The 27982-nt window shown below is 46.2% G+C and overlaps 2 protein-coding genes across 5 annotated transcripts in view; one reads left to right on the forward strand and one right to left on the reverse strand.

Annotated features, from left to right (window-relative positions):
* Positions 1 to 20169, forward strand: part of LOC135916460 (corticotropin-releasing factor-binding protein) — a 105128-nt gene extending 84959 nt beyond the window's left edge. The window contains exons 7-8 of the mRNA XM_065449822.2: positions 14262 to 14418; positions 16842 to 20169. Of these exons, the coding sequence (XP_065305894.1) occupies positions 14262 to 14410 (149 nt within the window). The 3' untranslated portion in view covers positions 14411 to 14418; positions 16842 to 20169. The remainder of the gene's footprint in view (positions 1 to 14261; positions 14419 to 16841) is intronic.
* LOC135916458 (uncharacterized) overlaps positions 1 to 27982 on the reverse strand; it is a 152460-nt gene that overhangs the window by 121297 nt on the left and 3181 nt on the right. Inside the window, exon 2 of one of the 4 annotated variants that reach the window (XM_065449819.1) lies at positions 27024 to 27169. The exons of the other annotated variants lie outside the window; for them this stretch is intronic. Coding sequence (XP_065305891.1) covers positions 27024 to 27169 — 146 coding nt within the window. The remainder of the gene's footprint in view (positions 1 to 27023; positions 27170 to 27982) is intronic. 4 annotated transcript variants of the gene reach the window in all.

Raw genomic sequence — 27982 nt, forward strand, 5'->3', positions numbered from 1 at the left:
AGCCTAAAAACAGTGAAGAAGAAACTAGGAATTGGCAAGAATCAGATGCATGCGTTAAGAGACAAAGCCGGCAATATGATTACTAATATGGATGAGATAGTTCAAGTGGCTGAGGAGTTCTATAGAGATTTATACAGTACCAGTGGCACCTACGACGATAATGGGAGAGAAAATAGTCTAGAGGAATTCGAAATCCCGCAGGTAACGCCAGAAGAAGTAAAGAAAGCCTTAGGAGATATGCAAAGGGGGAAGGCAGCTGGGGAGGATCAGGTAACAGCAGATTTGCTGAAGGATGGTGGACAGATTGTTCTATAGAAACTGGCCACCCTGTATACGCAATGCCTCATGACCTCGAGCGTACCGCAATCATGGAAGAACGCTAACATAATCCTAATCCATAAGAAAGGGGACGCCAAAGACTTGAAAAATTATAGACCGATCAGCTTACTGTCCGTTGCCTACAAAGTATTTACTAAGGTAATTGCAAATAGAATCAGGAACACCTTAGACTTCTGTCAACCAAAGGACCAGGCAGGATTCCGTAAAGGCTACTCAACAATAGACCATATTCACACTATCAATCAAGTGATAGAGAAATGTGCAGAATATAACCAACCCTTATATATAGCTTTCATTGATTACGAGAAAGCGTTTGATTCAGTCGAAACCTCAGCAGTCATGGAGGCATTACGGAATCAGGGTGTAGATGAGCCATATGTAAAAATACTGGAAGATATCCATAGCGGCTCCACAGCCACCGTAGTCCTCCTTAAAGCAAGCAACAAAATCCCAATAAAGAAAGTCGTCAGGCAGGGAGATACGATATCTCCAATGCCATTCACAGCGTGTTTACAGGAGGTATTCAGAGACCTGGATTGGGAAGAATTGGGGATAAAAGTTGATGGAGAATACCTTAGTAACTTGCGATTCGCTGATGATATTGCTTTGCTTAGTAACTCAGGGGACCAATTGCAATGCATGCTCACTGACCTGGAGAGGCAAAGCAGAAGAGTGGGTCTAAAAATTAATCTGCAGAAAACTAAAGTAATGCTTAACAGTCTCGGGAGAGAACAGCAATTAACAATAGGCAGCGAGGCACTGGAAGTCGTAAAGGAATACATCTACTTAGGGCAGGTAGTGACGGCGGATCCGGATCATGAGACGGAAATAATCAGAAGAATAAGAATGGGCTGGGGTGCGTTTGGCAGGCATTCCCAAATCATGAACAGCAGGTTGCCATTATCCCTCAAGAGAAAAGTATATAATAGCTGTGTCTTACCAGTGCTTACCTACGGGGCAGAAACCTGGAGGCTTACGAAAAGGGTTCTACTCAAATTGAGGACGACACAACGAGCTATGGAAAGAAGAATGATAGGTGTAACGTTAAGGGATAAGAAAAGAGCAGATTGGGTGAGGGAACAAACGCGAGTTAATGACATCTTAGTTGAAATCAAGAAAAAGAAATGGGCATGGGCAGGACATGTAATGAGGAGGGAAGATAACCGATGGTCATTAAGGGTTACGGACTGGATCCCAAGGGAAGGAAAGCGTAGCAGGGGGCGGCAGAAAGTTAGGTGGGCGGATGAGATTAAGAAGTTTGCAGGCACGGCATGGCCACGATTAGTACATGACCGGGGTTGTTGGAGAAGCATGGGAGAGGCCTTTGCCCTGCAGTGGGCGCAACCAGGCTGATGATGATGATGATGAGTTGAAACAATTTTCACATATCGCCGACAGAAGACATCGCAGCTGAAGGCGACGAAGGGGCTACTTCGGTTTTTGACGGAGACGGGCTTGGACAAGCGGCTGTGACAGCGATGTCATGTACCACGCAAGAGTGACGGACTGTAACTGTCGATGTGTGTGCAGTGCGATGTGCTCTCTCTCCTCCCCATCTTTCATCCCTCCCCATCCCACTCCCCATGTGCAGAGTAGCAAACCGGCTGAGCTAAACTGGTTAGCCTGCCTGCCTTTCCTTCTTCACTTCCTCCTTCCTTCCTTCTTCCACTGGGTTTCGCTTCGCTTCCGAACATACTATAGCGCAGGAGTTGCAAAAATGTGTGCCACCATGTCAAGATATACACCAGCAGAAGCATGGTGACGGAAGTCCTACCGCGTCTGCACGCTCAAGATTTTATTAATGCTAAAACGTCTTACGCAATAGCGATTTGCATTCTAAGACACTAAGGATGCAGTTGGTAAATAGCGTCTATAGCGAGAATCATCACTAATCATGTAACGGTTCTGAAGTTTAACCGGCCTTTCTGAAACCACGCAGCCGCTCACAATAGGTGTTGGTCAACAGTATGGTGCTCGGTGACCCAGGCCGATGCAAGTCGCAAGGACGATGGGCCCTGTTCCATACACTGCGCAGCGTATCAGCCGACGTATGCCGTTCGCGAACAACATGTTAGCTGTCCCGCCGAAGCAAGAGAGTCACGTGCTTTCAATATTGTTCCTTCATTGCTGTAGATCTATACACAGTAGACAATTGTACCGTTCAGGGTGCTTGTTTTTTCCCCACTGCTAACACCTTTACCCAAATTGTTGGTAGGGACAGATAAGGCTTGCTTTTGTTTGTGAATTTTGCGGCAAATAAACGTCATCGTAATTGTGATAGAGAACAAGAAAATTCAACGAAATAAACTTTCATAGCTATCCCTGTCAAACGGGTGTGTTAGTTCCGTGGCCAAAAAGTTGTCGGAGTTAATACACAGATTTCAACAACGGCTTGTCTAATCGCAGCTGTAGTTAGAGCTCGCTGTTCAGCAACCAAAGATTCGTTACATAATTATAGGTAAGGATGTTAGTCATGGTACAAACCGGCACATTAAAGGGTGCAACAAGGAAGGAAGGAAGGAAAAAGTGGAGAAGGAAAGGCAGGGAGGTTAACCATATTAGCTTAACTGGTTTGCTACCCTACATGTGGGAGCGAGACGGGGGGGGGTTGAAAGATGGGGAGGAGAGAGAGAGAGAGCACATAACACAGCACACACATCGTCAGTTACAGTCACTCTTGCACGGTACGTGACATTACTGTCACAGCCGCTTGTCCAAGCCCGTCTCTTTCAAAAACCGAAGTAGTCCCTTCGTCGCCTTCAGCTGCGTTGTCGTCTGTCGGCGATATGTGAAAATAGTTGCAAATCACAGTGGTCTAATGTCAAGGTGCGCTAGAACGGACGTCAAGGACTGTCTCTGAACGTTATACTCAGGACAGTCGCACAGAATTTCTAGCGTCTCCTCGCAAAGACAGGCATTGCAGAGAGCGCTGTCGGCCATACCAGTGCGAAATGAGTAAGATTTCGTGAAGGCCACACCGAGCCATAAGCGATAAAGCAGAGTGGCCTGTCTTCGGCGGAGCCCAGTTGGCATACAGAGATACATCAAAGCTGGGCAGGTCGTATTGACGATTGCTCCGGTTGGTCTGGTTGATTGGTGTGCACCATAGGGAGAACGTGATCTGCTGTGCAAGCGCTCGAAGTCGGCTGGCTGCGTCGGACCGTGAAAGTGGTATGGCCTCTTCCTGCGTGTCTTCAAGAGCTGTCCGAACGGCATTTTCGGCGTCTTCGTTTCCTGTGACGCCGCAGTGACTTGGCAGCCACTGAAACGTTACGTGGTGTCCTTTCTCCTGTGATGTATGGAGTAGGCATCTAATATCGAATACGAGCTGTTCGAATGGCCTTCGTCGCAGAGCTGATAGCACGGATTGTAGGGCTGCCTTTGAGTCACTGAATATTGACCACTGTCGAGGTGGTTCCCGATTGGCGAAACAAAGTGCAGTGCGAAGAGCAGCTAGTTCCGCAGATGTCGATGTCGTTGGGTGGTCAGTCCTAAAGATCATGGTAATAGCTCTTGCTGGGACAGCCACAGCAGCGGACGAACACTGGATGTTTATGGAACCATCAGTTGAATATGTACACTGTCCGCGTACCTCTCGTGCAGAAGAAACAGAGACAATTGTTTCAGCACAGGCGACGACAGCTCAGACTTTTTCCCGATTCCTGGTACACTGGGATGGGCAGTGGGGCTGATAAGACACCAAGGAGGTATCGATGGTTTAGATGCAGCGGTGAAGCCCGAGGGAAGTTTGTCGTTGTACATGATGATAGTTTTAGAGAATGATACTTGGTGCCTGTCTGAAGGTAGTGTTGCAAGATGGGGATAGGGGGCCCGTGCAAAATGTCTGATGTGCATTCTGAGGGCTTCCACCGTAATGTGAGTTTGCATTGGATGGTCCCGAGCAATCGCAATAGTTGCCTCTGTTGACGTGCATCTGGGCAAACCAAGGCAAACTCTGAGTGCTTGAGCTTGTGCTGCCTGCAGAACACGAATATTTGTCTTGCAGGTGTTGTTCAGTACAGGTAGACTATATGTTAAAAAACCGAGAAAGAGAGCTCTGTAGAGTTTCAGCATTACGTCTACTGACCATCTACCGTCTTTCCTGCCAAGTATTTATACAACTGGGAAGTTTCTGTCAGGCGCCGTTTCATGTAGACCACGTGCGGGCTCCAACAAAGGTCTCGGTCAATAATTACGCCAAGAATTCTGAGGGTTCTGACATAGGAAATGGTCCGCCCATTGATTGAGATCACATAAGGCGTCATTGGTCTGCGAGTAAATGCCACAAGTGCGCATTTTTCTGGTGATATGCTGAGACCTCGTTTACAGAAGTAGCACGCTGTCAAAGTTGCCGTCCTTTGAAGCCGCGCACGTATCTGAGAACGTGTGATTGCCGAAGTCCAGACACAGATATCGCCAGAGTATATTGAAATTTTGATGGCAGTTGGCAAGTATTCAGCAAGTCCAACAAGAGCGAGGCTGAATAGCGTCGGGCTGAGAGCATCGCCTTGAGGAACGACCCTGCTGGTGTAGCGTCGCGTAGTTGGGCCATCGTCAGTTAACACAAAGAATGATATTGAAAGAGTGCAAGATATTTTACACTGTACAGGCTCACAGACCACGTTTGTTTTTTGTTTTACATTTGTTGGTCAGCATGTCGTCCAGTCCAAAAGGTCCAATTCCCCCCCCCCCTTCTTTTATTTCTCTATGCCCACTCTGCCTTCGCAGTCGGTTCCAAGAGCGGACGAACCTAAACAACATGCGCACTGTTCATCTCTGCTAGCTATGCACACTACCATTATACATAAAGACACTTAAAATTTACGAATTCAAGAAACAACTAAAAGATTACATTCTGTCAAATACGGATGCCTAGTTCATACTCACAACCATTCTTTCAGGGTGCCTTCATTTCATTTTCATTGCCCTACCGTTAGGTTTCTGTTTCTGCCTCACATATACATTCGAGTTAACAAATTATACTGTGTTCGTCACGTCATCTACGCAGTTACTTTATCAGTTGTCAACGAGATTGTGTTACAGTGCTTTTTTCATGACATTTATGCATATGTAATTCTTCAGTCATGGTATTCATACTAAAACCTGTAATGTTTCTATGTTAACAATTTGTTGAAAACTGCTGTTCTTTTGTTTTATTACGTTTACTTTGTAAAGGAGGTCCCATTGCAGTCTTTGACTCCGGGACCTCCTCCTGAATATTAACAACTTGTAATCATTCTCATGATCTCAATAAAAACCAATTCTGATTCTGATACCGCTGCATATGTGCTACTTAACGGGTTTCTTGTGTACCGAATTACGCAGCACCATTTATTTAATGAAACGAATAGCTTCCTAGAAGCATTCAGTTGTTCGCTTACTTTGATGATCATTGTAGGGGGTACCGCCACAACTTTTTTAGTTACTGTGCCTAAGGCGGCCTGCCTCGAGAAAAAAATTTTTAAAAATTGGCGGTGCATCCATCCTTTGCAGTTCATTGGAGACATTAATGTGATTACCAATCTATCGTATGATGGTGTGTAATTAATAATATATTTTTATATCATCATCATTATCATCATCATCATCATCATCATCCTTTAAGTCCACTGAAGAAGGAAGGCCTCTCCCTGCGATTTCCAATTACCCCTGTCCTACGCCAACCGATTCTAACTTGCGCCTGCAAATTTCTTAATTTCATCACCCCACTTAGTCTTATGCCGTCCTCGACTGCGTTTCCCTTCTCTTGGCTCCCATTTTGCAACCCTAATGGTCCAACGGTTATCTAATCTACGCGTTACACGACCTGCCCAGCTCTATTTCTTTCTCTTTATATCAATTAGAATATCCGCTATCCCCGTTTGCTCTCTGATCCATACCGCTCTCTTCCCGTCTCTTAACGTTACGCCTATAATTCGTTCCATCGTTCTTTGTGCGGACCTTAACTTGTTTTCGAGTTTTTTGTCAGTCTCCGAATTTCTGAGCCATATGTTAGCACGTGCAGAATTCACCGGATTGTTCACCTTTCTTTTTAATGATAATGGTAAGTTTCCAGTCCGGATCTGATAATGCCTGCCGTATGCGCACGAACACATTTTTACTCTTCTGTAAATTTCCTTCTCATGATCAGGGTCACCTGTGAGTAATTGACCTAGGTAAGCGCATTCCTTCGCAGACTCTAGAGGCTGACTGGCGATCTTGAACTCTTGTTCCCTTGCCATGGCTATTGATCATTATCTTTGTTTTCTGCATATTCTCCTTCGACTCCACTTTTAAACTCTCTCATTTAGGGTCCTCGTCCCTCGTGTTGCTGAACAGGAGAATGTCATCTGCAAACCAAAGGTTGCTGAGATATTCGCTGTTGATCGTTACTCCTAAGCCTTCCCAGTTTAATAGTTTGAACACTTCTTCCAAGGATGCAGTAAATAACATTGGAGAGATTGCGTCTCCTTCTTTGACGCCTTCTTTTGTAGGTATCTCCCTACTTGTGGAGAATTAGGGTAGCTGTGGAATCTTTGTAGATATTTTCCAAGATATTTACGTAAGCCTCCTGTACTCCTTGATTACGTATTGCCTCTATGACTGCTGTTATGTCTTCTGAATCAAATGCCTTTGCGTAATCTATGAAAGCCATATAGAGAGGCTGATTGTACTCTGCGGATTTCTCGATAACCTGATTGATGTCAAGGATGTGATCCATTGTAGAGTATCCCTTCCTGAAACCTGCCTGTTCCTTTGGTTGTCTGAATTCAAGCGTTGTCCCTATTCAATTGGAAACTATCTTGGTGAATATTTTATAGAATACTGGAAGTAAGTTAACGGTCCTATAATTTTTCACTTCTTTAGCCTCTCCTTTTTTCTGGATTAGTATAATGTTGGCATTCTTCCAGTTCTCTGGGACCCTTGAAGTTGTGAGACATTTCGTACAAAGAGCCGCAAGCTTTTGAAGCATGATGTCTCCTCCATCTTTGATTAAATCGTCTGCTGTTCCACCTTCTCCTGCCACTTTTCCTCGTTTTGTGTCTTCTAAGGCTCTTCTAGCTTCATCGCAAGTTATAGAAGGAGCCTCTGTAACCTGTTCATTACTACTTCGAATGGAGGTATCCTCGCTGCACTGGGTATTGTACAGGTCAGCATAGAATTCGTCCACTGCTTTTACTATATCTTCGAAATTGCTCATATTACCCTTGCTTATCTTTCAGAGCATACATATTGGCTTGTCCTATGCCGAGTTTTCTTCTCACTGATTTCATGCTGTGTACAATTCTTACTGGTTCCTCAGTATTCCTTACGTTATAATTTCGAATACCCTTTATTTTCTACTTGTTTATCAGTTTTGACAATTCCGCGAATTACGTATGATCTCTTGAGTCACACAGTTTAATTCTTTGTCGTTTCTTTATTAGGTCCTTCGTTGCTTGGGAGACCTTACCTACTGGCTGCCTTGGTGCGTTGCCTGCGACTTCAATTGCTGCTTCTGAAGCCAGCCTAGTTATGGTTTCATTCATTGCCTCTATGTATTCTTCATCTCTCTGTCCTAAGGCTGCACATTTGTTTGCAATGCCAACCCGAATTTTCTGGTTTTACCCTTGCCGCGCCTAGGCTGGTCTGTTCCTTGCACAATTTTACGCTTTCTCTATTCAAATTGAGGCGAATCCAAGAGTTCGCTAACCTATGATCACTGCACCTTTACCCTACTTAACCCTTTTACATCCTGCACTATGCTGGGATAGGCAGAAAGTATGGAATCATTTCATTTCTTGTTTCGCTATTAGGGCTTTTACAGGTCCATTTTTAGTTCCAGCGCTTCGTGAAGAAAGTGTCCATTATTCGCCGCGAATTCTACCAACATCTCTTCTCGATTGTTTCTAGAATCCATGCCATAGTTGCTAGTTTGCACTTTTCTCATCGCTAATTCAACATCTTCAGAAAACAGATCTACTTTATCATCATCATGATTGGAGGCTGGAGCGTAGGCTTGTACCTATATCGTAGGTACATCGTAGGAGGCTGGAGTGTATATCGTAGGAAGCTGGAGCGTAGGCTTGTATCTATACCTCTTATTAAGTTTCATTATGACTACTGCTACCCACTCGTTAGTGCTGTAGAATTCTTCATTGTTGCCCGCCGTGTCCTTATGTATTAGGAATCCCACCCCGTATAACTTCTTATCTGGGGGTCCTGTCTAGCAAAGGACGTGTTCGTTAGTCAGCACTGTATAAGCCTCCCCAGTTCTAACCTCAATAAGGCCAATGATATCCAAAAGAATGACTGATAGTTCCTCAAAGAGTCCTGCTAAGCAAGCCCCACTCGAGAAATTTCGGGTGTTAAAGGCTGCCAGGGTCAGTTTCCAGTGGCGACCTGTCCGGGTCCAGAGATTCTTAGCACCCTCTGCTAGTTTAAAAGTCTGACCATCGCCTTGGTCAGGTGCTCCGCAGCTGCTGGGGACTGAGGGCCGTGAGTTAACAATGACTATGGTGAAAACAGGCAGATACGCAGTGACACATAAGAGAATTGCATTCTGAGATTTTACGTTTCAAGGCTAAGTTTCACACACGCGTCACGATCGAGTGACATCAGTGCAGGGCTCGGAATCCGGGGCTCGATGGCGAAATTGAGCCCAATGTTGAAGACGTAGGTGATTGTTTCCGGAAGTAGGTCGTTGTTAACAGCTTGCACGCAACCGCAAGCCTTGCAGACTGTAGCACTTTCACAGCTGTCTTGCCGAGTGCAGCAGATATCGATACAGATAGGTGCACGACGGGTTGGTCCACTTAGCGACATTTTATTGCGCTTGGGTAATAGCGCAATTGCAGCAACCAGGACAGAGTGCGCGACGAGGAGAAGCGATATCCTTGTCGTTGTCCTGAACGAGGTCAACGTCTGTTTTCATCGCGCACTTGGCCCTGCGTCTCGCGTTTGCGTTGCTACCCAAGAACCACGAAAGACACCGGTGCAAGCGATTGGCAATGTGCAATTCCCCAAAAGTCACGCGGGGCCTTGAACCTGCAGGAACCAAGTTCACCATCGAGGCCTGAACGTCAAACCTCGTGCGTTTACCTATATACCACTCGCTCGTATTTACCAGTGTGTTCTTCCGCAGCCTCCAACCAAGTAACCTTCCCCGGAAGACGGGCGCACACCTTTGCCGATCTTATAAAACGCACGCCGAGCCCGTAGGCTGCAGCGGGAAGACGCGTTTAGTTGCACGCAGTTATCGTTCATATTAAGAACCATCAACCTGGAAATTGAAGCTCGGAAATCGAGACGAATCACGGGAACTGCGCGCCAGAGCTCATCGCTGTACGGCGTCGCTGCTGCGCTCCGGAGTTCGCGATTAAAAATAGTGCATCATTTTAAGCAATAACTTTACTTATATTACTATAATGCGTCATGAAGCTTAACGTAAATTCCGTGCGTTAGAGAAATTGCAGTTTGAGACCATTGCTTCATGTTCACTAACGAAAGAAAGACGGAACGCTCCCAACGAAGACCACGTTTTTTTTTTCTTTTCTTTTTCGCTTGACAACTAGCGAAATCGGGCGCGATCTGTATGAAGCCTTTATTTTTTTTTAACGAGAAAACGGACAACATTCGACAGCATAGGATAATGAATTGTTCTATGCCACGTACTGCTTGGGGATCATTCTACCTTTCTGTGTACCTGATCTAGCTTTCTTTTTCCGCTGTTGCTTGGGGACTTTAATGCTCGTGTGTTTATCTGTCACCAAGGATCCCATGAGCAAATACTTCTGCCGCATGCAATGAACGCTTGTCATATGTTGCAGTCGTCACGTATACACAGAATTAGATTACCGCGTAGAGGCCGTCGTGGTCTTAAACTCCATCACAATAAAAGGCGTAAGCTTTATGGGAACACTTGGCTGCAAAATATAAAAATTCTGCTGTAGGTGCTGTGAGCGTCAAACGAAGACGAATTTTTTGCGCTGGTTTGAGCGAGCCATCAACTTTTCCATGGGCTACTATATTGCGATGGCGCGAATCTGTGTGTGGCTCTTGCGATCAGTATTTCGCTTTAGCTCCACGTAAAAAATCAAAGCAGACGGCAGGAGTCATGAGAATACAGTTGCAAACAGCAATGAAAAAGTAGCGAAGCCAGGTTCACTCTAGCTCTGCTACGGTGAGTAACTCGAGAATTCTCCATCGCCCTAGTCGTTTCGTATACTTGTCCTTATCTTACGCCATTGGTCAGTGCGGCATTTATAGAAACGAATAATTGTCTATCGCTTACCGAGATTAGTACCCGTAAGGCACGTTGCTCCCTTCTAGCACTATATGTCTAGGACTTCGATCGGAGCAATGCCAAACTTAATTCAGGCAATACCTGATCCGCGTGTACGTGCGCAGCCAAGCACTAAAGAACCACACATATAGTTGCAAAGTGAGGCAACGCTTTCTCGAGTCCGTTTGCTTCGCTGGATCGGCTGCCACGGTAAATTCTATTAAGAAGCACGAGCCGACGTCGCGAGAGCCGACCTAATGGACCCTGGGGTCTGAGAAAAGTTGTGTAACGATCGACGTTCTCCCCATTTAGGAATGCTATTACTTTGTGTTTTGAAGGTACTTCGCACGCTCGCCGCCGCGCAATCGTCCTGCCGAAGCCGGAGCTGTTTTCGAAAGAGCGTTCGTTAGGCGCCGACCACTCTCCGGCACGGGCGTGCGATGGCCCGCCGGGGTGTCGTCAATGGATGCACAGCTAAGCAAGGAGGTCCGCGAGTCTCTTGTCCCGAGACGTCACCCGCAGAGACGCGTGAAGCAGACAAGCCCTGCGAAAACTTGCTCGGCTCTCGAGCAGACGAGTTTTTCGGCCCCACCTTTTCGGCTTAGTGAGCCATCCGGCACGCCTGACGAGGCAAGCCGGAATCACTCTCTCAATTGCTACCTGACGCGACCGGTGGAAGCTGCGTGTCCGTCAGTGCGATTTACGGATGGATGTTTGTGGCTTTCGACTTTGCAGTGGTATGAAGACGCGCGTGCCTCTAACGCGTAGCGTGTAACGTTTCCTCTTTCCTAACTGTTAAGGCCCTCTATTTTTTCCTCTATTAGAAAATTTGTCTGGCGCTGCTCCACCAATAATATTAGGCCGCTTTCCTGTATTATGCTTCACGAATTTCTCCAGCTCTTCACATCACCACCACCATTGCTAGATAGTATGTTTTTCGACAGTATCTATAAAAAGTGCATAATATATATAAGTAGTCGAAAATCATGTAACAGATAGAGAAATGGTAAATGCTGGGAGCTTAACCAGAAAGGTCGTCGGCTTCACTAGTGCTATCCCGGACGAAGGAGAAGGAAAAAAGCGTTCGATAGAAAAGATGAAGAGAAGTAGATAAATGTAAAGGTGTCGACACATTTACGAATTGGCACGTACCGCTGTCACAGCATATATGTATGCATTTCAAAAGCTCGTAGTCTCCACAAAAATAACTAGCGCCGTGGCAAGCTTGAGCCCAAAAATTTGTTGCGGCTTTTGTTATAATTTTTTGGGCACTGCGTAGCAAAACGTCTTGAATTTCAACAAAAAAAAATAAAGAAGGGTGCTTCTTGAAGCTTGCCGTCATGTACAGACATTGTACTGTCTGTACAGAGTTACTGTGCTTCCTATACAGTTACTCTGTACAGGCAGCACAATCAGCGCATCCAAGCGGAGAGAGGGCGCAACACGAATTCGCCGAACAGCAGCACATGTGGAACATTTCCACGCCCCGCGCGTGTGACAACCGACGCAGACTTGGAATTGAGAGTGAGAGCGTGTCCTTTCCGACGACGCCTCGCGGTTTATACGCAACAAGGTCGCGCGGTTTCGCCCCTGCAGCGGGCGAAACCGTTTTTTTCTCTGGGAGAAAAACACCGTCCTGAATCTCTTCGGGTTAGCCGCCGCGCAAAGCTGGCTGGCGGGCTGCAGGCGGTCGCGAACTCAATTTTCACGCTCATCATTCCTCGTTACGCCTACCAAGCGCGTCGGCACAAATAAACAGCTCCGTGGGTTCAGGCGTCAGAACGTGGCACCGATGTGCGCTATAGAGTCGGGCAAAGCGACTCCGCACGCGTTCGTCTACGTCAGAGCCAAGTTATTATGCAGAGTCGAGCGAACTCGCACTAAGACACGACTGAATGAAATAAAGAAAGGCCGAAATCACCTACCGCCTAGCAGTAATGAATAAATGCTGAGGTATCCCCGATTTCTAACACGCGTTATATTAACTTCAGTCCAACTGTCGGGGAGAAAACTAATCTTGTGAAGCAATTTAAAAGGATGGGAGGAGCGCAGAGACGTAGACGTTCTTAGTTGTGAGGCGACAACACACATGCGTATAAAAGCCATTTGAGACTAGGTTTACATAAAAAACCAAGGTTAGATTTGATCATTTCAGCAATGATAACCAGTACATGACACAAACAAAATTTATCAAGAAACTCGAAAATACTGCAGCGATAAATAAACGCGCCTCATATAAATCAACAACATATGAGTGCAAATATAAAATCAGCCATGCCATCTATATTCATCTATGCATCTGCCCGTTCATGGCTAACGTAACATGCAGCGTAACAACAGTTCCTGAAGTCACCGTCTTATCATAGCTGTAAATATATTTCCAGAATGTGACGCAACAGCAAGCAGGACTTACTATGAGAGCCTTAATTCCTTAACACCACGCATCTGACCTATCTAGCAGCAGTGCAGGAGTGCCAATACAAAGTGTGCAAAACTTTTTATTATGACATCGCACGAGTATTCCGGTGGTATAGGCATCAAGCAGGCAAACAAGGCTGAAGAACAGTTGACCTTTGTTTGTTCGTATACTTATTTAATTATTTATTTAGAAATATCTGACAGGCCTCAAACTGAGCCTTGAGTAAGGGGAGCAGTACATAGACAATACATAGAAAATACACAACATATATGACATCTATAAAACCTTAGCAGTTTACGAACTACAACGGTAACTACAAGCGAGGTGAAAATCATCGTCATCCTATTTTTATGCCCACCGCAGAACGAAGGCCCCTCCCAGAAAGTTTCAATTACCCCCATCTTGCGCTAGCTAATTCCAACTTGCGCCAGCAAATTTCCTAATTGCGGGCGCAAGTTAAAATCCTCTGCTAAAACAGCCCATTAGAGAGCTTTAGCGTATTTGGTAATCCCCTAAATGCTGGCGGGCTGGCCGTTTTCCCGGACGGGCGTTTTGACGGACGGGCGTTTTGACGGACGGGCGTTTTGACGGACGGGCGTTTTGACGCACGGGCGTTTTTACGGACGGCCATTTTGTTGGACGGGCGTGCTAACGTGAGTGGCCTGGCACGGTACAGCCACCAGTGGCGCAGAGCTCAACTAGACAAACATAGAGCTATTGTTGCAGTGCAAGCAAATGTCTCATACTTCGCTGCTAATGTAAATTTCACAGTTACTTCACTGCCGAAAATGTACAGCAACATCGATATAGAATACACTTCAGGCTTAAGGCAATGAAAATGAGGCTAGGACAAAATACAAAAAAGACTGTTTTAGGCTCTGAAAATTTAATATATGCGCCAACATCGAAATAGGCATGTATAGGCACAATAAACGTGCCTCTAAAATGTTTCTAGACCCATAGTTTATGCTTAGACGTTAAATGGGCACGATGAAGACCTAAGGAAAAAAGACATTTTTCCTGAAGTTGAGGTGTTTGACTACTCCGTCGCCATTTTACATGTCTGTCTTCTCTCTTCTGCCAATTTCTTGACCACTTTGGTAACCTGCTACAACCTCGTCTGCTTCCATTCCGGACCATAGAATCTTAAAAATTCTCGAATGAAAAAAAAAGGAAGGACACTCAAACAACGCAGTCGGGGTCAGCAGTAAGCAGCAAAACATATTCTTTCTGTGCAATTTTTTTTCTCTTTAACTGCAGGCAAGAAAGCCATCGGGATTCCATGCGGAACGACCGCCGTGCGCCTGGTGTCCACTGGAAGATTCGAGGACTCCATAACTTTCGGCTACGAGCCCATCATCGAGAGAGAACGCGTGCGACTGTGCGCCAAGGCTCTAATGACAGTGTGACGCCACAGGTGAGCATGCAGCAGAGCGAAAGTTGCGCGTTGTAGAAGGACGATGGATTTAACGAGAAACTGGAGACGTTAGGCTGCCCGACGTCCTCGCACTGTGCTTCCGACATGTTGGCAGGGAAAGCTGAGAATACCCACGCTCGCGGACACAAACACGCACATACGGGGACACATGCACGTGAAGTTGTTCACAGTGTCTCGTCAGGAGCCGCAGACTTCGCGAAAACCTGTGACCCTCGTAGCACCACGGGTGATGCTTCTAAGCCGCTAAGCCGGGAAAAGCCCGGCATTTGTTTACAAGAGGGCCGCATGATTTGAGGAGTCAGGTATGGACCTTATTGTGAGGTCGACACGGCATACTCCTTGTGGCATTCTGATTCGTCATTTTTGTTGTCCTTCTTGATTTTGATTATCAGAACAAGTTATTGAATACCGACCTCAGAAGCCGTCCCGGCAGAGGGCCACGAATTCATTACAGTCCTTATTGAGAGCAAACTCAAACAAGCTCTTTTAGTACTGACAGGTGTTAACTCTTACCCTTTGCTGTGATGGACTGTCATTAGGTGCATGTGCTCTCTATTTCTTCCCCTTCCTCCAGGGTAGAGTAACAATTGGGATCTTTTGTTATGATCCTCTTTTCTTGCGTATTTCTCTCTCTCTCTCTCTCGCTCAATTAATTGCATAATGTATATCTAAACCCTGTCCTATTCTCGCTTCACAAACTGTTGACGACATGTTGCTCTTGATACTATTTCTTTGTTTGCACTGACACTGATGCAGAGCCGCTGCACCTTCTTAGCTGTTTTGTTACCGTTAGAAATAAGCTCATTTTCGGTGCTGTTATGTTTCAACATATTATTTCATGGCGTACAAGTCACAACGTATACTGCGATACACAAAAGCATAGCCTGGTCACTGGTATTTTCAATGGTTTTCTAGCAGCAATAATTCCTCAGACAATATGATAACTCTCAAGTAAAACTTCAAAGATGCACCTCAGGGTACACGAATGAAAGTAATAATTTGCTATTTCCAGTATAAGTGCAACGAATTAAAACATCTTAAATTTTCAAAATGTACACCTGGTTCCTAGTACCCAACTTTTGCAAGTCGCATCACGAAAAATGAAGTACGAAGATTTGTTAGCGTAAACACTAGCCATAATGATGACCATGCTATGCGGAAAAGCAGTAGCTTCACAAATGTGAAAGCGGGTAAGTTCCTGTTGTGCAGAGAGGATTTGTTTTTACTCATTGTAGCAGGCACCTGGTTTGTTTTTCATTGCATGCTGTAGGCTCGTTAAGCAGTGGCTCTTAGGTCAGGGAGCATGCAGAAGCTTCCCCATACTTGCTCCTTGCGTTCGATTAGCTTTTTCCGTGCAAGCAAGGTGGCCTTGTGTGCGTTCAACTGGCACTGGAGGCACCACTTGCTTTGTTCAGTTCCTGAACAGTGCCGTACAGTAATGAGGAGTATTGCACAATATTGTACGGTAATGAATATGGGTCCATGTACAAGAGGCGCTTAGAATGTAAGAGATCAGACAGATAGTCAAGCTTCCGTCGAAGGTTGGTCTGAAATCGACCGCGTGCCCTTGTGCGAGTCAAAACCCCACGAGACAGGAAGGATTGATCGTAATAATTCGTACATACGCTGTCTAAGTGCTTATAGATAAAAGGAACCCACGGTGGGGACGATGAAGTTGCACTCGACATTAATCGAACACAATTATCAAAATAACACGCCCTCGTGAGAATCTATTGTTTGAGACATGGTTAAAACAGCCGTCGGATATGAAAGTTGACAATCCGAGAGAAGCTCCGATGTCGTCAGGGCTGCTGCCAATTAAAATTTACGTTGCCGAATCGACCAAATCGCAGATTCTGCGTCTTTTTATTGAACGAGTTCTAGGAGCACTCGAGGCTAGTTTCGACAATACTTGCAGCCGAAGTTTTATCTTTCAAGATTCCCCAATCGGCAAAAAAAAAAAAAAAAGTCAAATCTGACAAGTAGTTCAGTCGTGATTTCAGACGGTGCATGATGTCCCCAGTAGAAGAATTCCAAGGAAACGTTTAACAACGCGTACGAAAACTGCTGATCACATTGACCAATTTCTATTGGTGTGGTAATGAGAGAGTTAACATCATGATGTACATTTTGTTACTAGATGCCACGTGACGCTTCCGAGCAGCCTCGTCACGGTTACATATACAAAGCTGTACATATTCAGATTGAAGCCTTGCAATTACTTTAAAGAATGGTTAAAGTTATGCTCGCTTAGAAATCTTTTTCTCTGTCTTGTTTTCAGTTAAGTAGGTGGCAAGTTAACGTAGATCGGAGTGAAATTTGCATTCCCGATTTTTTCGACCGATGCCATGCTGTGTGTGTTTTGAAACGTGGAACTTCTTTTTCTTGGTCGCTCGTTCCAGACTATCGACAGAATGAAGATGGACCGCTATTTGAGATGGACTCTCCACGTGATCGATCCGCATTTGCAACTGTTCCAGGGCGAAAACAGAGGGGGAAAAAAGAGAGAAAGGATCGAACGCCTGCGACACCGGACTAAACGATGCCTCGACATTATTCTCGCTTACGTTACTTAGGCTCCCGCTGTACGACCTCGTTTGTTGATTGAATGTAAATATTTCAATTTTTCTTCGGGGTGTTCGCTTGCTTCCTTTCAACTTCACAAGGTACAGCGGTTCGCAACAGTCTTTTGCTGCCGGACGCACGTGTGCCGTTCGCACGGCCAACGGCGGACTGTTCAATTTGTTCGCTTCGAGCTCTAATATCGCTATCGAAAAATTTTGTGACTTTTGTTCATTCTGTCTACTTTCTGCATACTAAAGCCGCTTCGATGATAATGTCGCACCTCTTCTACGTCTCACAAATCTATCACTTGTTAACTGACGAACACCGAATGACACCATGCTCCCCGTTAGCAATTCCTTGTTGTTTTTCTTAACCCTTATTTGCTATGAACGAGCCTCGAAGCAGAAAGTAATTTAAAGACCCTTCTACTGTTTCTTCACTATTATATGTGGCACAGAATAACTAATCATTTGCGCTTTGCACTGATTTCGAACGCTCAATTTGTTGCTGTTGAAAGTGCTGGTGTATTATTTCATCCTACACACAATGTGCTGTGGAAAATCCTTCAGCGTCTCAAAGAACTCGAAATCTAATATCAGAGCATATTTGGCATGCATGCTTTCACAATAGACATTGATGTATCGCATTTGACTTTTGTGTCGATATTTTGTATTATAGGTTTTGTGTGTATTCGCAAAAAGGTCGCGTAATAATGCAAACTCAACATACCTGTACGTTTGTGACAGAATATGTCATATCTCCATAGCAGTTCCGGAGGGCTTCAGCTTTATACAACCAATTTCTGCAAACATGCTCATTGTGCATAAAATGTTTTTGACAGCTCAAATGTACAATGAAGGGAATAGTGCAAAACGTTTTCTCTATTAAAACGTGCTTTTAAGGCAAACGAAGCAACGGAGACAAACCAAACGCTGATATTTTATTATCGTTGTTTGACTGCGTCATCAACTGCGTCATCAATGATGTGTTTGACTATTTTAAATAAGCATGAGATAGCAGTGACAAAGACGCCTCAGGTGTCTTCCTCTGCTGTCGAAGACACGCTGATGGATTAACTTGCCGGTCCACTACTCAATGATTCCTTGGCGTAATTAGTGAGAGAGCGAGTCCCTGGAGAGGAATGAAAATATGTATTTCAAATCGATAAACCTGCTACCTTCCGCTTGTGAGTGTTGTTTGTCGAGTTCCTCTTTTTTTTCCGTACTGTCATTGATCGTTATAACTTGCTGTTTGTTGCGGACACAGTCTGGAAAGTTGCTTTCCCACTTTACACCACCCACTCATTCCCACTTTGTAGCTAAGGCTATACAGGGCTTTACTTCGTTACATTGCGAGCGTGATCACTGAGGTGGAACACTGTAAGATAAATAACCGCTAGGCTGACAAAGAAAAACACCTTTGATTACGAAAGTAAAAAAAACAAAAGCGTAAACGAGATTTTTTTTCCCGCTGGATGCAGTCGCTGAAACGAACTGGCGCCCAAATACAGGCGGAAGTGGACAATATCTTTAGTTGGTGTCTAACTATGGGTACGAGTAATGAACTCCCCAAGCGTTAAGTACGACAATCATCGCCGGAGTTCTTCGTTCTGAACTGCAATCACGCGTCCAGAGATTATTTGTCCTGAGAGGACCCACACATAATTTCCTGCGTAACATTTTTTTTCTGTTCGCTTGCTTTGTTTTATGCTCGACAAGGCTTAGGGAATGGAGTTATGTGTCGCACAGCAAGTGCAGTGATTCGAGGTTCCGTCAGGCTTGTCGCGATTTTCTGGTCCAAGAGCACATCGTCCTTGTTGCTCCTACTGTACTTCGGCGGAACAGTCATGCAACATTCTCCGAGTAGCCTGCTCCTTTAAAAAGTCCGCTGTGGTATTCACTGAAAGCGCTATTAATGATTTATCGTAAAACTTGGTACGATCGTTGTAGCTTTAGTTAGTTAAGCTAGCTGAGAAGTTGGCGACACTAACTTAATGAGAGATATGCCGCACAAAGAGCAAAAAAACAACATGCTCTTTTCACATTTTTGGCTCTCTCTTCCAATCATAAGTACAGCAGCGTGTAAAGAGAATTCACTTATGGAGCATAGACATCGCAAATGCTACGACATTGAGTAGCACGAAAAAAAATGGAGAATATCTTCAGAAAATTATTGTCCATGTGGATTGGTAGCGTTCTGGTGTAACCACCTGGATCCGGCGCCGGCACTTAATTGAGCCAGACTAGATGTAAAAATACCATTGGCTAAACATGCCAAATCTTCGCGCCAGCATTTCTAGTGGCCTGTGCTGGCTTTGCGTCCTTTGGAATCATCACAGAGCAAGGACACAAGCCGAAACCGCCGATATCTATTGTGTCGAGATCTCGCATATCTATTTCGGCCATTCAGGCTTATCGCTTCCCTCCGCGTCAGCGCAGAGTTACAAGCAAACGACAGCCAACAGTGGTAGCAACAATGCGCGCTGCTCTCTATTGATTGTTTGATTGATTGATTGAAAACTTTATTATTCCACCGAGTTGGGGTGCCCGCCTCTTAACCTACACGGTGGTAGGGGGGGAGGACGAAGCAGTCCCCGCGTCCCCAGTGACGTCAGCGCTGAAGTCAACTAATCGGGAAATATTCCCTAGAATCTTCCCATTTCGTTTGCTCCTTCGACTTTATCCCTTGCGCGGCTGCCAAAGCGGCGCATCCAAGGTTTGGGAAGTAGGCAAACAAAGATACCGCTTTCGAAGTAGGCGAGATGAAGTGAGCAGTTCATTGTTTCAGCGGTAGAACGGTGGCACGATAAAGTTTTTCTATCGCCTTTTCAGTAAGTACCACGGCGCTTTCCTGTTTTCCCGAAGAGTGTATAGTGAAACGAAGCACTCCTTCGCGAGCACCTGCATCAGTTCGATCGACGCGGACGGGCTGGCCCGCGTTCAAACAGGGCGCGCTGCAGACAGATCGCAGCCAAGGATGTGAACGCTGTGTATACATACTATAAATACCTGTACAAGCCACGTGTTGTCAGTGAGGTTTGCCTTCTTTTCGTTTTCAAATATGGAAAAACTAAAGTGTTGACGGGAGATACGGACACTAACTACCTTGTTCTTGTTGTGTGCCCTCCCCCCCTTGCCCTTATATCATGTACAGCAAGTGTGCACAGCGCGCCAATGGTGGAAGTTGTTGTCTCAATCCCGTGTGACTATAGTTGTTCAGAGGACGAAAACAAAAGAACAAACGTACGAATAAAGGTTTTCCTAAACCATGCCGCAAGTCGTCTGTACATTGTGCGTGCATCGACGGTACTGGCGAGCGACCACCTTGTATTTGCGGTTGAGTCGCGCCCCGCCAGCGTCGGTGCTCCATCGTCAGGTTATAAATGGCCATGCATCTACATCACCTCCATGTCTCAATGAGCGCGATGACAATGCGAAAGTGCTCACATACTTTTGTCGCGAACCTGTGCTTGAGCCACGGTAGTGCACCCTCACGAAAGTTCTCTAAGAAATTCAACAGCTTTTGTAAGCAATGCTTGTTGAAGGCGCCATAAGCGCCAATAAGAATTCTACAGAATGTGAACAAGACTTTTGTACCAAGCTCGAACGGCGTTTTCCCAGCGAGTATGCAAAAGCCCATTGTGCACTTTACTGCGTTTTTTTTTTCTCATCGTTTCTGTGGCGTCAGGATAGAGGTCAAGGCCATCGTGAATACGACACTGCATTTTAGGTCTTCGTTTGAACGGTGGAGAGAACTACATTCACCGGCTGATTGGGGAGAAAATAAAACCCGACTGTTCCCGTTCGAGAGGAAACGGTATTCGCATTAGGCATTATACTCCATCCACGACTTTGTAGCGGTGCCTTCCACTCCATTCTGTGCCACTATTATAATCCACCGTTCACGGCCGGCTGATCCTATTGACAATGTAGACGGATCGCTGCTTTGACCACTGCCGAAGCGCAAGGAGGCATGCATCGAAAAGGAATCGCTACGATATCACGGTCCAGGAGTCTTTACATATATAAAGGAGGAAACAATGGAAGCCTACGCGCTTTAATTTGGCTAATCATGACCATATAAAGCCACCAGACATGAAGCCAAGAAACAAACTGGGAAATTAGCCGTGGTTGAACCTAAATGTATAAAATAATAAAAAGAGCGAAGTGAATATGGACTAACAAATAACGTGCCACCGGTGGCAGCCGAACACCCCCTCCCCCATATATATATATATATATATATATATAAATACGGGGAGAGAAGACGCTTGACAATATATCTACAACATATATACAACGGGCAGGAGAAAGGCATACAAGATGGAGCCCGTGCGCACGACCATCGGCGATCGTCGTCTTCGTCAGTCCTCTCATCATCGTTCGCTACTGTAGTGCTTCGTAGCATCAACCCTGGCGGCGAAGGCGCTGTCCCGGCGCTATAGGTATGAGTGATATCGCTTCAGTCGAAGGACGTGAATGGTATCAGAGGAGGATAGCGATGTGGAGGTATCCAGATTTAACTCGTAGGCCGCGTCTGTCACTTGACGCGAGACACGGTATGGGCCGGAGTAGGACGAAATCAGCTTCTCACAAAGTCCAACTCGCTGGGCTGGTTTCCAAAGAAGCACGATGTCACCAGGGTTAAAGTGGGCATCGCGGTGACGAGCTTCATGTATGCGCCGTTGCTTTTCTTGGGAAGTGGTCAAACGCAGGCGTGCAATCTCACGTGCCTCGGTAGCTCTAGATATGGCATCTCGGGCATATTCTGACGTATTGAGAATGGCTGGGAGGATCGTGCCAAACGGTAGTATACAAGAGAGAAAGTCTAACATATATAACATATATAACATACAAGAGAAAAAATCTAGAAAAACCAGCAGAATCATGGCGGGACGTATTGTAGGCGAATGTGACGAACAGCAGAGCGGCATCCCAGTCACGGTGGTCGGAAGAGACGTACCTAGCCAAAATTTCTGTGATAGTTCTATTGAGCCGCTCTGTGAGGTCGTTGGTCTGAGAGTGATACGCCGTTGTAAACTTATGCTTCGTAGCGCAGGTGTGCAAGATGTCCTGGAAAACCTGTGAGAGAAAGTAGCGGCCTCGATCGGTAAGGAGTTGTCGGGGAGCGCCGTGGTGAAGTATCACAGCGTCGAGAAGGAAGTCGGCGACTTCGCTTGCACAACTGGTAGGGAGAGCCCGCGTGATCACGTAGCGGGTGATGTAGTCCGTAGCAACTGCTATCCACTTGTTGCCACTAAGCGATAGAGGAAGAGGGCCAAGGAGATCAAGACCAACCCGAAAGAATGGCGCAGATGGTATTTCAATGGGCTGAAGAAGCTGGTAGGGCTACTGGTTTTTTGCGGTGTTGACAAGATTTACAGGAGGCGACGTAACAGAAAACGGAACGGAACGGTAAATACCGGGCCAAATGAAACGGCGCCAAACACGGTCATATGTCTTTGAGACTCCCAGATGACCAGTGGTTGGGACATCATGCAACTGTTCGAGTACAGTCTCACGAATATGCTTGGGAATGACCAGTAGCGGTTCAGAGCCATCAGGATGCATCTTATAATGGTTCAATATGTCATCTTGCAGCGCAAACACAGGCGAAGAGGGGGAACTTGTCACGTCCCTCAGGTTAACAATGATGTCTCTCAGGTAAAGGTCGCGTCGTTGCTCATCAGCGATGTCACCAAACGCGGTAAACGCGAGGACGCAAGTTGACTCGTCGGTCTCAGGCTGGTCTGGTGGGTCTACTGGATGACGTGACAAGCAAGCAATCAGCGTCCTCATGGAGTGGGCCTGTCTTACACAATACTGCGTAAGAGTACTCTTGGAGCCGTAGAGCCCACCGACCAGCGAATGCACTAGCTCGGTCAGGACCCCAGACAAAAGTCGCGTCTTTCTTAAGAAATTCCTTTAGAGGGCGTGCGAAGTCAGCAAAATTGCTCACGAATCTGCGGAAGTAGGAGCAGAGGCCTACAAAGCTTCGAACGTCTGTTGCGCAGGTGCGCACAGAGAAATCCTTGACCGCGCGAACTTCTTCCAGATCGGAACTAACACCGGATGAGTAGACGAGGTGTCCGAGCACAGTAAGTTGGTGGATGGCCGAAGTGACATTTCGTCGAATTGAGCTGAATTGTCACCTTGCGGAACACTGAAAAAACTGTCGAGAGATGCTCGAGGTGTTTGCCAAAATTAGGTCAAAACACAATGACATCGTCGAGGTAGCACAAGCAGATTGACTACTTTAAGCGGTGAAGGAGGGCGTCCATCATTCGTTCGAATGTGGCAGGAGCATTGCATAGCGTGAATGGCAACGCCTTAAACTGGTAGAGTCCATCACGTGTAATGAACGCCCAATTTTCAGGATCCATGTCGTCAACTGCAATCTGCCAATACCTGGAACGAAAGCCTATCGAAGAAAAATACTTAGAATCACTGAGACAGTCAAAGACGTCATCTGTTCGAGGTAAGGGGCACAAGTCTTCTTCTTTTGTTACTCGGTTAAAATTTTGGTAGTCGATACAGAAGCGTCAGCTGTTGTCCTTGGGCTTGAAGATGCCCATGGGCTTGAAGAAACTTTGATGATATCACTGGCAAGCATTTTGTCAACTTCCTTTTGTATAACTTGGCGCTCAGCGGAGGAGACACGATAGGGACGTCGGTGTATGGGTTTGTCATCACCGGTGTGAATACGATCCTTGCCAACTGTTGTTTGCCCCAATGATCGGTCATTGAGATCAAAAATGTCCTGGTACGACATGAGCAGGCCCCGAAGCGCCTCTGCGTGTTCGGCCGGAAGGTCAGTGGCGATCATCTTCGTTATTTTATCTAACATCGTGGGATTCGAATCAATAGCAGCAGGAGGTGGTGCAGCAGGCTCAATTAAGACGGAAACATGATAGTCGGAGGCTGGAGCTGCGGCTGCAAGAGAGATACCCTAGGGAATCACTTGAGGGCATAGTCCAGAATTCACAATAAAGAGATATGCGGCATTGCCCTTTATACTGATGACCGAGTGCGTGAACATGACATTCTGTGAACAGAGGGCGGTAGCATTGGGTGACACGATGTAATTGCTGTCGTCCACATGGGGATCAGGAGAGACGTCGCTGTACGTCACGGCTAGATATGGTGGATGAATGTAGTCGGCCGAACACAGCTGAGTGGCCGCAGGATCATAAGGCTCAACGGCATGAGGTAAGGCAAGCTGGATAAACCCTGCAGAGCAGTCAATAAGAGCCAAATGTGCCGGGAGAAAGTCAAGTCCTAAGATGATTGCACTTGGGCACTGATCCAAGGCGGAAAACAAAACTGAGGTGTGGCGTCCGCAACAGTGATACGGGCGGTACACAACTCAGCAACAGCCGGAGTCGCCGCACAATCGGCTGCGCGGGCCACAGCGATCGGAGCAGTAGTAAGAACTTTCTTCAGGCGAATACGGAGGCTTGAGTTATAAAAGATTATGTGTTTTACGTGCCAAAACCACTTTCTGATTATGAGGCACGCCGTAGTGGAGGACTCCGGAAATTTTGACCACCTGGGGTTTTTTAACGTGCACCTAAATCTAAGTACCACTGGTGTTTTCGCATTTCGCCTCCATCTAAATGCGGCCGCCGTGGCCGGGATTCAATCCCGAGACCTTGTGCTCAGCCGTCCAACACCATAACCACTGCGCAACCACGGCGGGTGAGGTTTGAGTTCATGACCGATATGTGGGCACCGGTGTCAATGAGTGCGATGACAGGTTTACCGTCCACGTCTACGTTGCTAAGGTTGTACTGTCCAGGTAGTGCGAGTAGATGAATTTCGGGTCGGGTCGTCCTGGCAGGCTCACCTCTCAAAGCTGCGCCCGTCAGTTTTCCGATGAGCGGCGGGAGTATGAGGGAGAAGGAGAGTGACGACGCACAGGTGAGCGGGACAGGTGTCGGGATGGCGAAGGGGAGCGGTTTGATCGTGCTGGCCATCATCGCGGAGCGCTGTCGTCGTCATTGTGTACCGGCACTCGGGCACTACCACCTGGACGTCGGATGTTTCCGTAGCTCGGTCAAGGCTGCGAGTTCCAAGCACTGCGACAATGGCCGGGAAATGTGTCCAACACGTCTACAACAGAAGCAGATGGGCCTGTCATCGGAAGTGCTGATAGTGAGGATGAGCAGCTGGGCTTCTCTATAACTCAGGTGTGGCGGGTGGGCGGTAGTCAGGTCCGTTGACTGGGCAAAGCGTCTGTAATCCTGCACTGGCTAGTTCTTGACGCGCAACGGTTTGGATAAGGGAAATGGTTGCATGGGACTCGTCGGGGTTACGCGCCTGAAGGGACACTGCGGAGGTAGCTTCAATCTCGCAGCGGATAATGCGCACAGTATTGTCGTATGCAGCAGGAATGGGTGGAGTTGGGGGGAGAAGGAGGTGCTCACAGGTAGACGTCGCCGCCCTGTTTGGAAGATGTGTGAAATTCGGAGTAACGCGGCGACATTTTGCCTCTTCAAAGCATCGGCATTCATTGATGACCTCTTGCACTGTGTATGAGTTCTTAAATCCAGAAGTATAAACGCGTCATCGGTGATACCTTCGAAGATATGCGCAACCTTTTCCGCTTCAGGCATCTTGTCATCGGCTTTGCGACAAAGCGCGAGCACGTCCTGGATGTACGTCACATAGGACTCGATGCAAGTTTGAGCTCGGCATGCAAGTTCTTGCTGCGCAGCACTACGGCATCCGATGGGCTTGCCGAACAGATCGATGAGCTTTTGCTTACGTACCTCCCAGCTGCTAAGTTCCTGTTCGTGGTTCAGAGACCACACTTGTACCATGCCCGCCAGGTAAAACATGATGTTTGCTAGCATCAGAGTCGGGTCCCAGTTGCTGCTAGCGCTCACCCGTTCATACAATTGCAGCCAATCTTTGACGCCGGAAAACTGACTGCATAGTTTGTTTTCCGGTGTTCTTTAACTCTTTTACCAGGTCACCATTTAAAGAACGCCGGAAAGCAAGCTATGCAATCACAGCCGTCGAAATATAGGCTTGCTCTAATGCCTTATGTACACCGCGTTTCCCACAACATAACCATTGCGGCTAAGGCAGGAGCGAGGGTTATTAGCAATTCCCCTAATAAACTTAGCGGGTTGTGCAATATACCCAACAGGGTGGATAATGTCGCGCGGAAGAGTTGCTATAAGAATCATGTTCGCTGCTTCATTGACTGTACAGCGCAGGTTGTCCATAAAATCCCGCTCGATTGTAAACGTTGCCACATCGGGCAAACGGGTATGTGCATTAATTTTCCTTTTCCTTTTCCATTGTTTCCTTTTAGTGAAGCGGCGAGCATGCCGCTTCACTAAAAGGAAACCCGTACAGTCATCTGGCTGCCCACTGAAACACGTGTGGTTGCACCCCGAAGTTTAAGAAATGCGAAATAATTGGAAGATGTAGGGAAACGCGCGTGGGAAATATTTGAGGGATTTTGCATATTCACAAGTTATGAGGCATGCATCAGTTCTGCGTCCCCCCTGCTATCAACAAAAGAACTGGATTATCTCCGCGGCTAATGCATATCCTTGTTTTTCTGTTCTTTATGTCACCTTCAGTAATGTCTTTATAAGCTGCTTCTGTAAATAAAGCGTTTCGTTGCTAGTCAGCGCTCTGTCATGTGCTATTTACCCACTCGTCCTGTGTCGCGCTGTTTCTGTTTTTTATTCCAAAAATGAACTAACCAGTCCCTTTGAACAGACTGATAAATTGCATGTTTTCTACTCTTGAAAAAAAAACAAAATTAAGAGCAACCGCTAACACATGCCGAAGCGAAATTTCCGTCTGTGCGTCAGCTAGCATCAATCGGCAAAGTAGCTTCAGTTTCTTACAGCACCGCAGAAAAAATGCGCCGCGCCAAACCAAAAAAAAAAAGATATCCACTTGAAAACAAGCGTGGAAGATCTTTCGTTTCGTCCTAAAGCTGTTGAGATAAGCACAGTGTTTGTTTCTTCATAACGGCCGCAGAAAAAGTGTGCTTACCTCTCGTCCGCTGGGAAACGGAAAAAAATGTCGCCCTTGTGTTGCTCGCCGAGCTGCCGCATCACACAGCCGCGAATCAAGCCTTGTGTCCTTTCCTCAGTTTTTCCGACATTGCCGGAACATTCACAGGAACATAAAGATTCAAACTGCAGAGGATACGAAAAAAAAAAACGTGCACGCGCATAGAAAGCGAGAGGAGCAGACGAAGACAGTGGCAGCCGAAGTGATAAGAACGAAAGCCCCGCCTGTTGGCGCAACAAATGAAGCGACCAAATAAGGATACGAAATGCTGAAAAAGAAAATAGCGCAAAAGCATATTTTATTTCTACACATAATTGCATCGCTTCACTTTATTGTTGTATAGGTTGAAAGGATAGAGCCAGAAATGCCAAAGTTGTTGAATTTTCCTTTGGCTACCAGTGTCATGGCGGCGCGTCATTGCCAATACCGAAACTAGCCCCACTGTCCACCCACTGGTGCAACTAACAGCTTCGCTGTTCGACCATCTGCACGGACTAAAAGGGGCGTTGATTTTATTGTTAAAAAAAACGCTGTTTTGTGCATTGAAATACTACAGTAACGGATGCGCCAGTGTATTTAGTCGCACTCTTTGGGGTTGAATACCTTAATATAGAATCATTTAGAGCATTCGTTCCAAGTGGATACGCATTGCCAACTCACCGGCTAGAACTCCTAAACTGCAGTATTTGACGCATTAGTATTTAGCTAAAACCCTAATGGGCAAAAGTTTGCTAATTAGTCGATTGTGCAGTTCAATTTTTTGTGGAAATAATGTATGCCCCTTCGAGTAACCCAGCTGAAGGACATGAATTGGGCTGTCTTTCAAAGGTAATTCTCAAAAATTCTGCACAATCTCATAAACCACAAAATATAACTATTTATTATCTTACTACGAGCAGTAATCTTCAAGAAATCACTTAAAATAGTGTAATTAATGA

This window comes from Dermacentor albipictus, chromosome 4, assembly GCF_038994185.2.
Source record: "Dermacentor albipictus isolate Rhodes 1998 colony chromosome 4, USDA_Dalb.pri_finalv2, whole genome shotgun sequence".
NCBI classification, from domain to species: Eukaryota; Metazoa; Arthropoda; class Arachnida; order Ixodida; family Ixodidae; genus Dermacentor; species Dermacentor albipictus.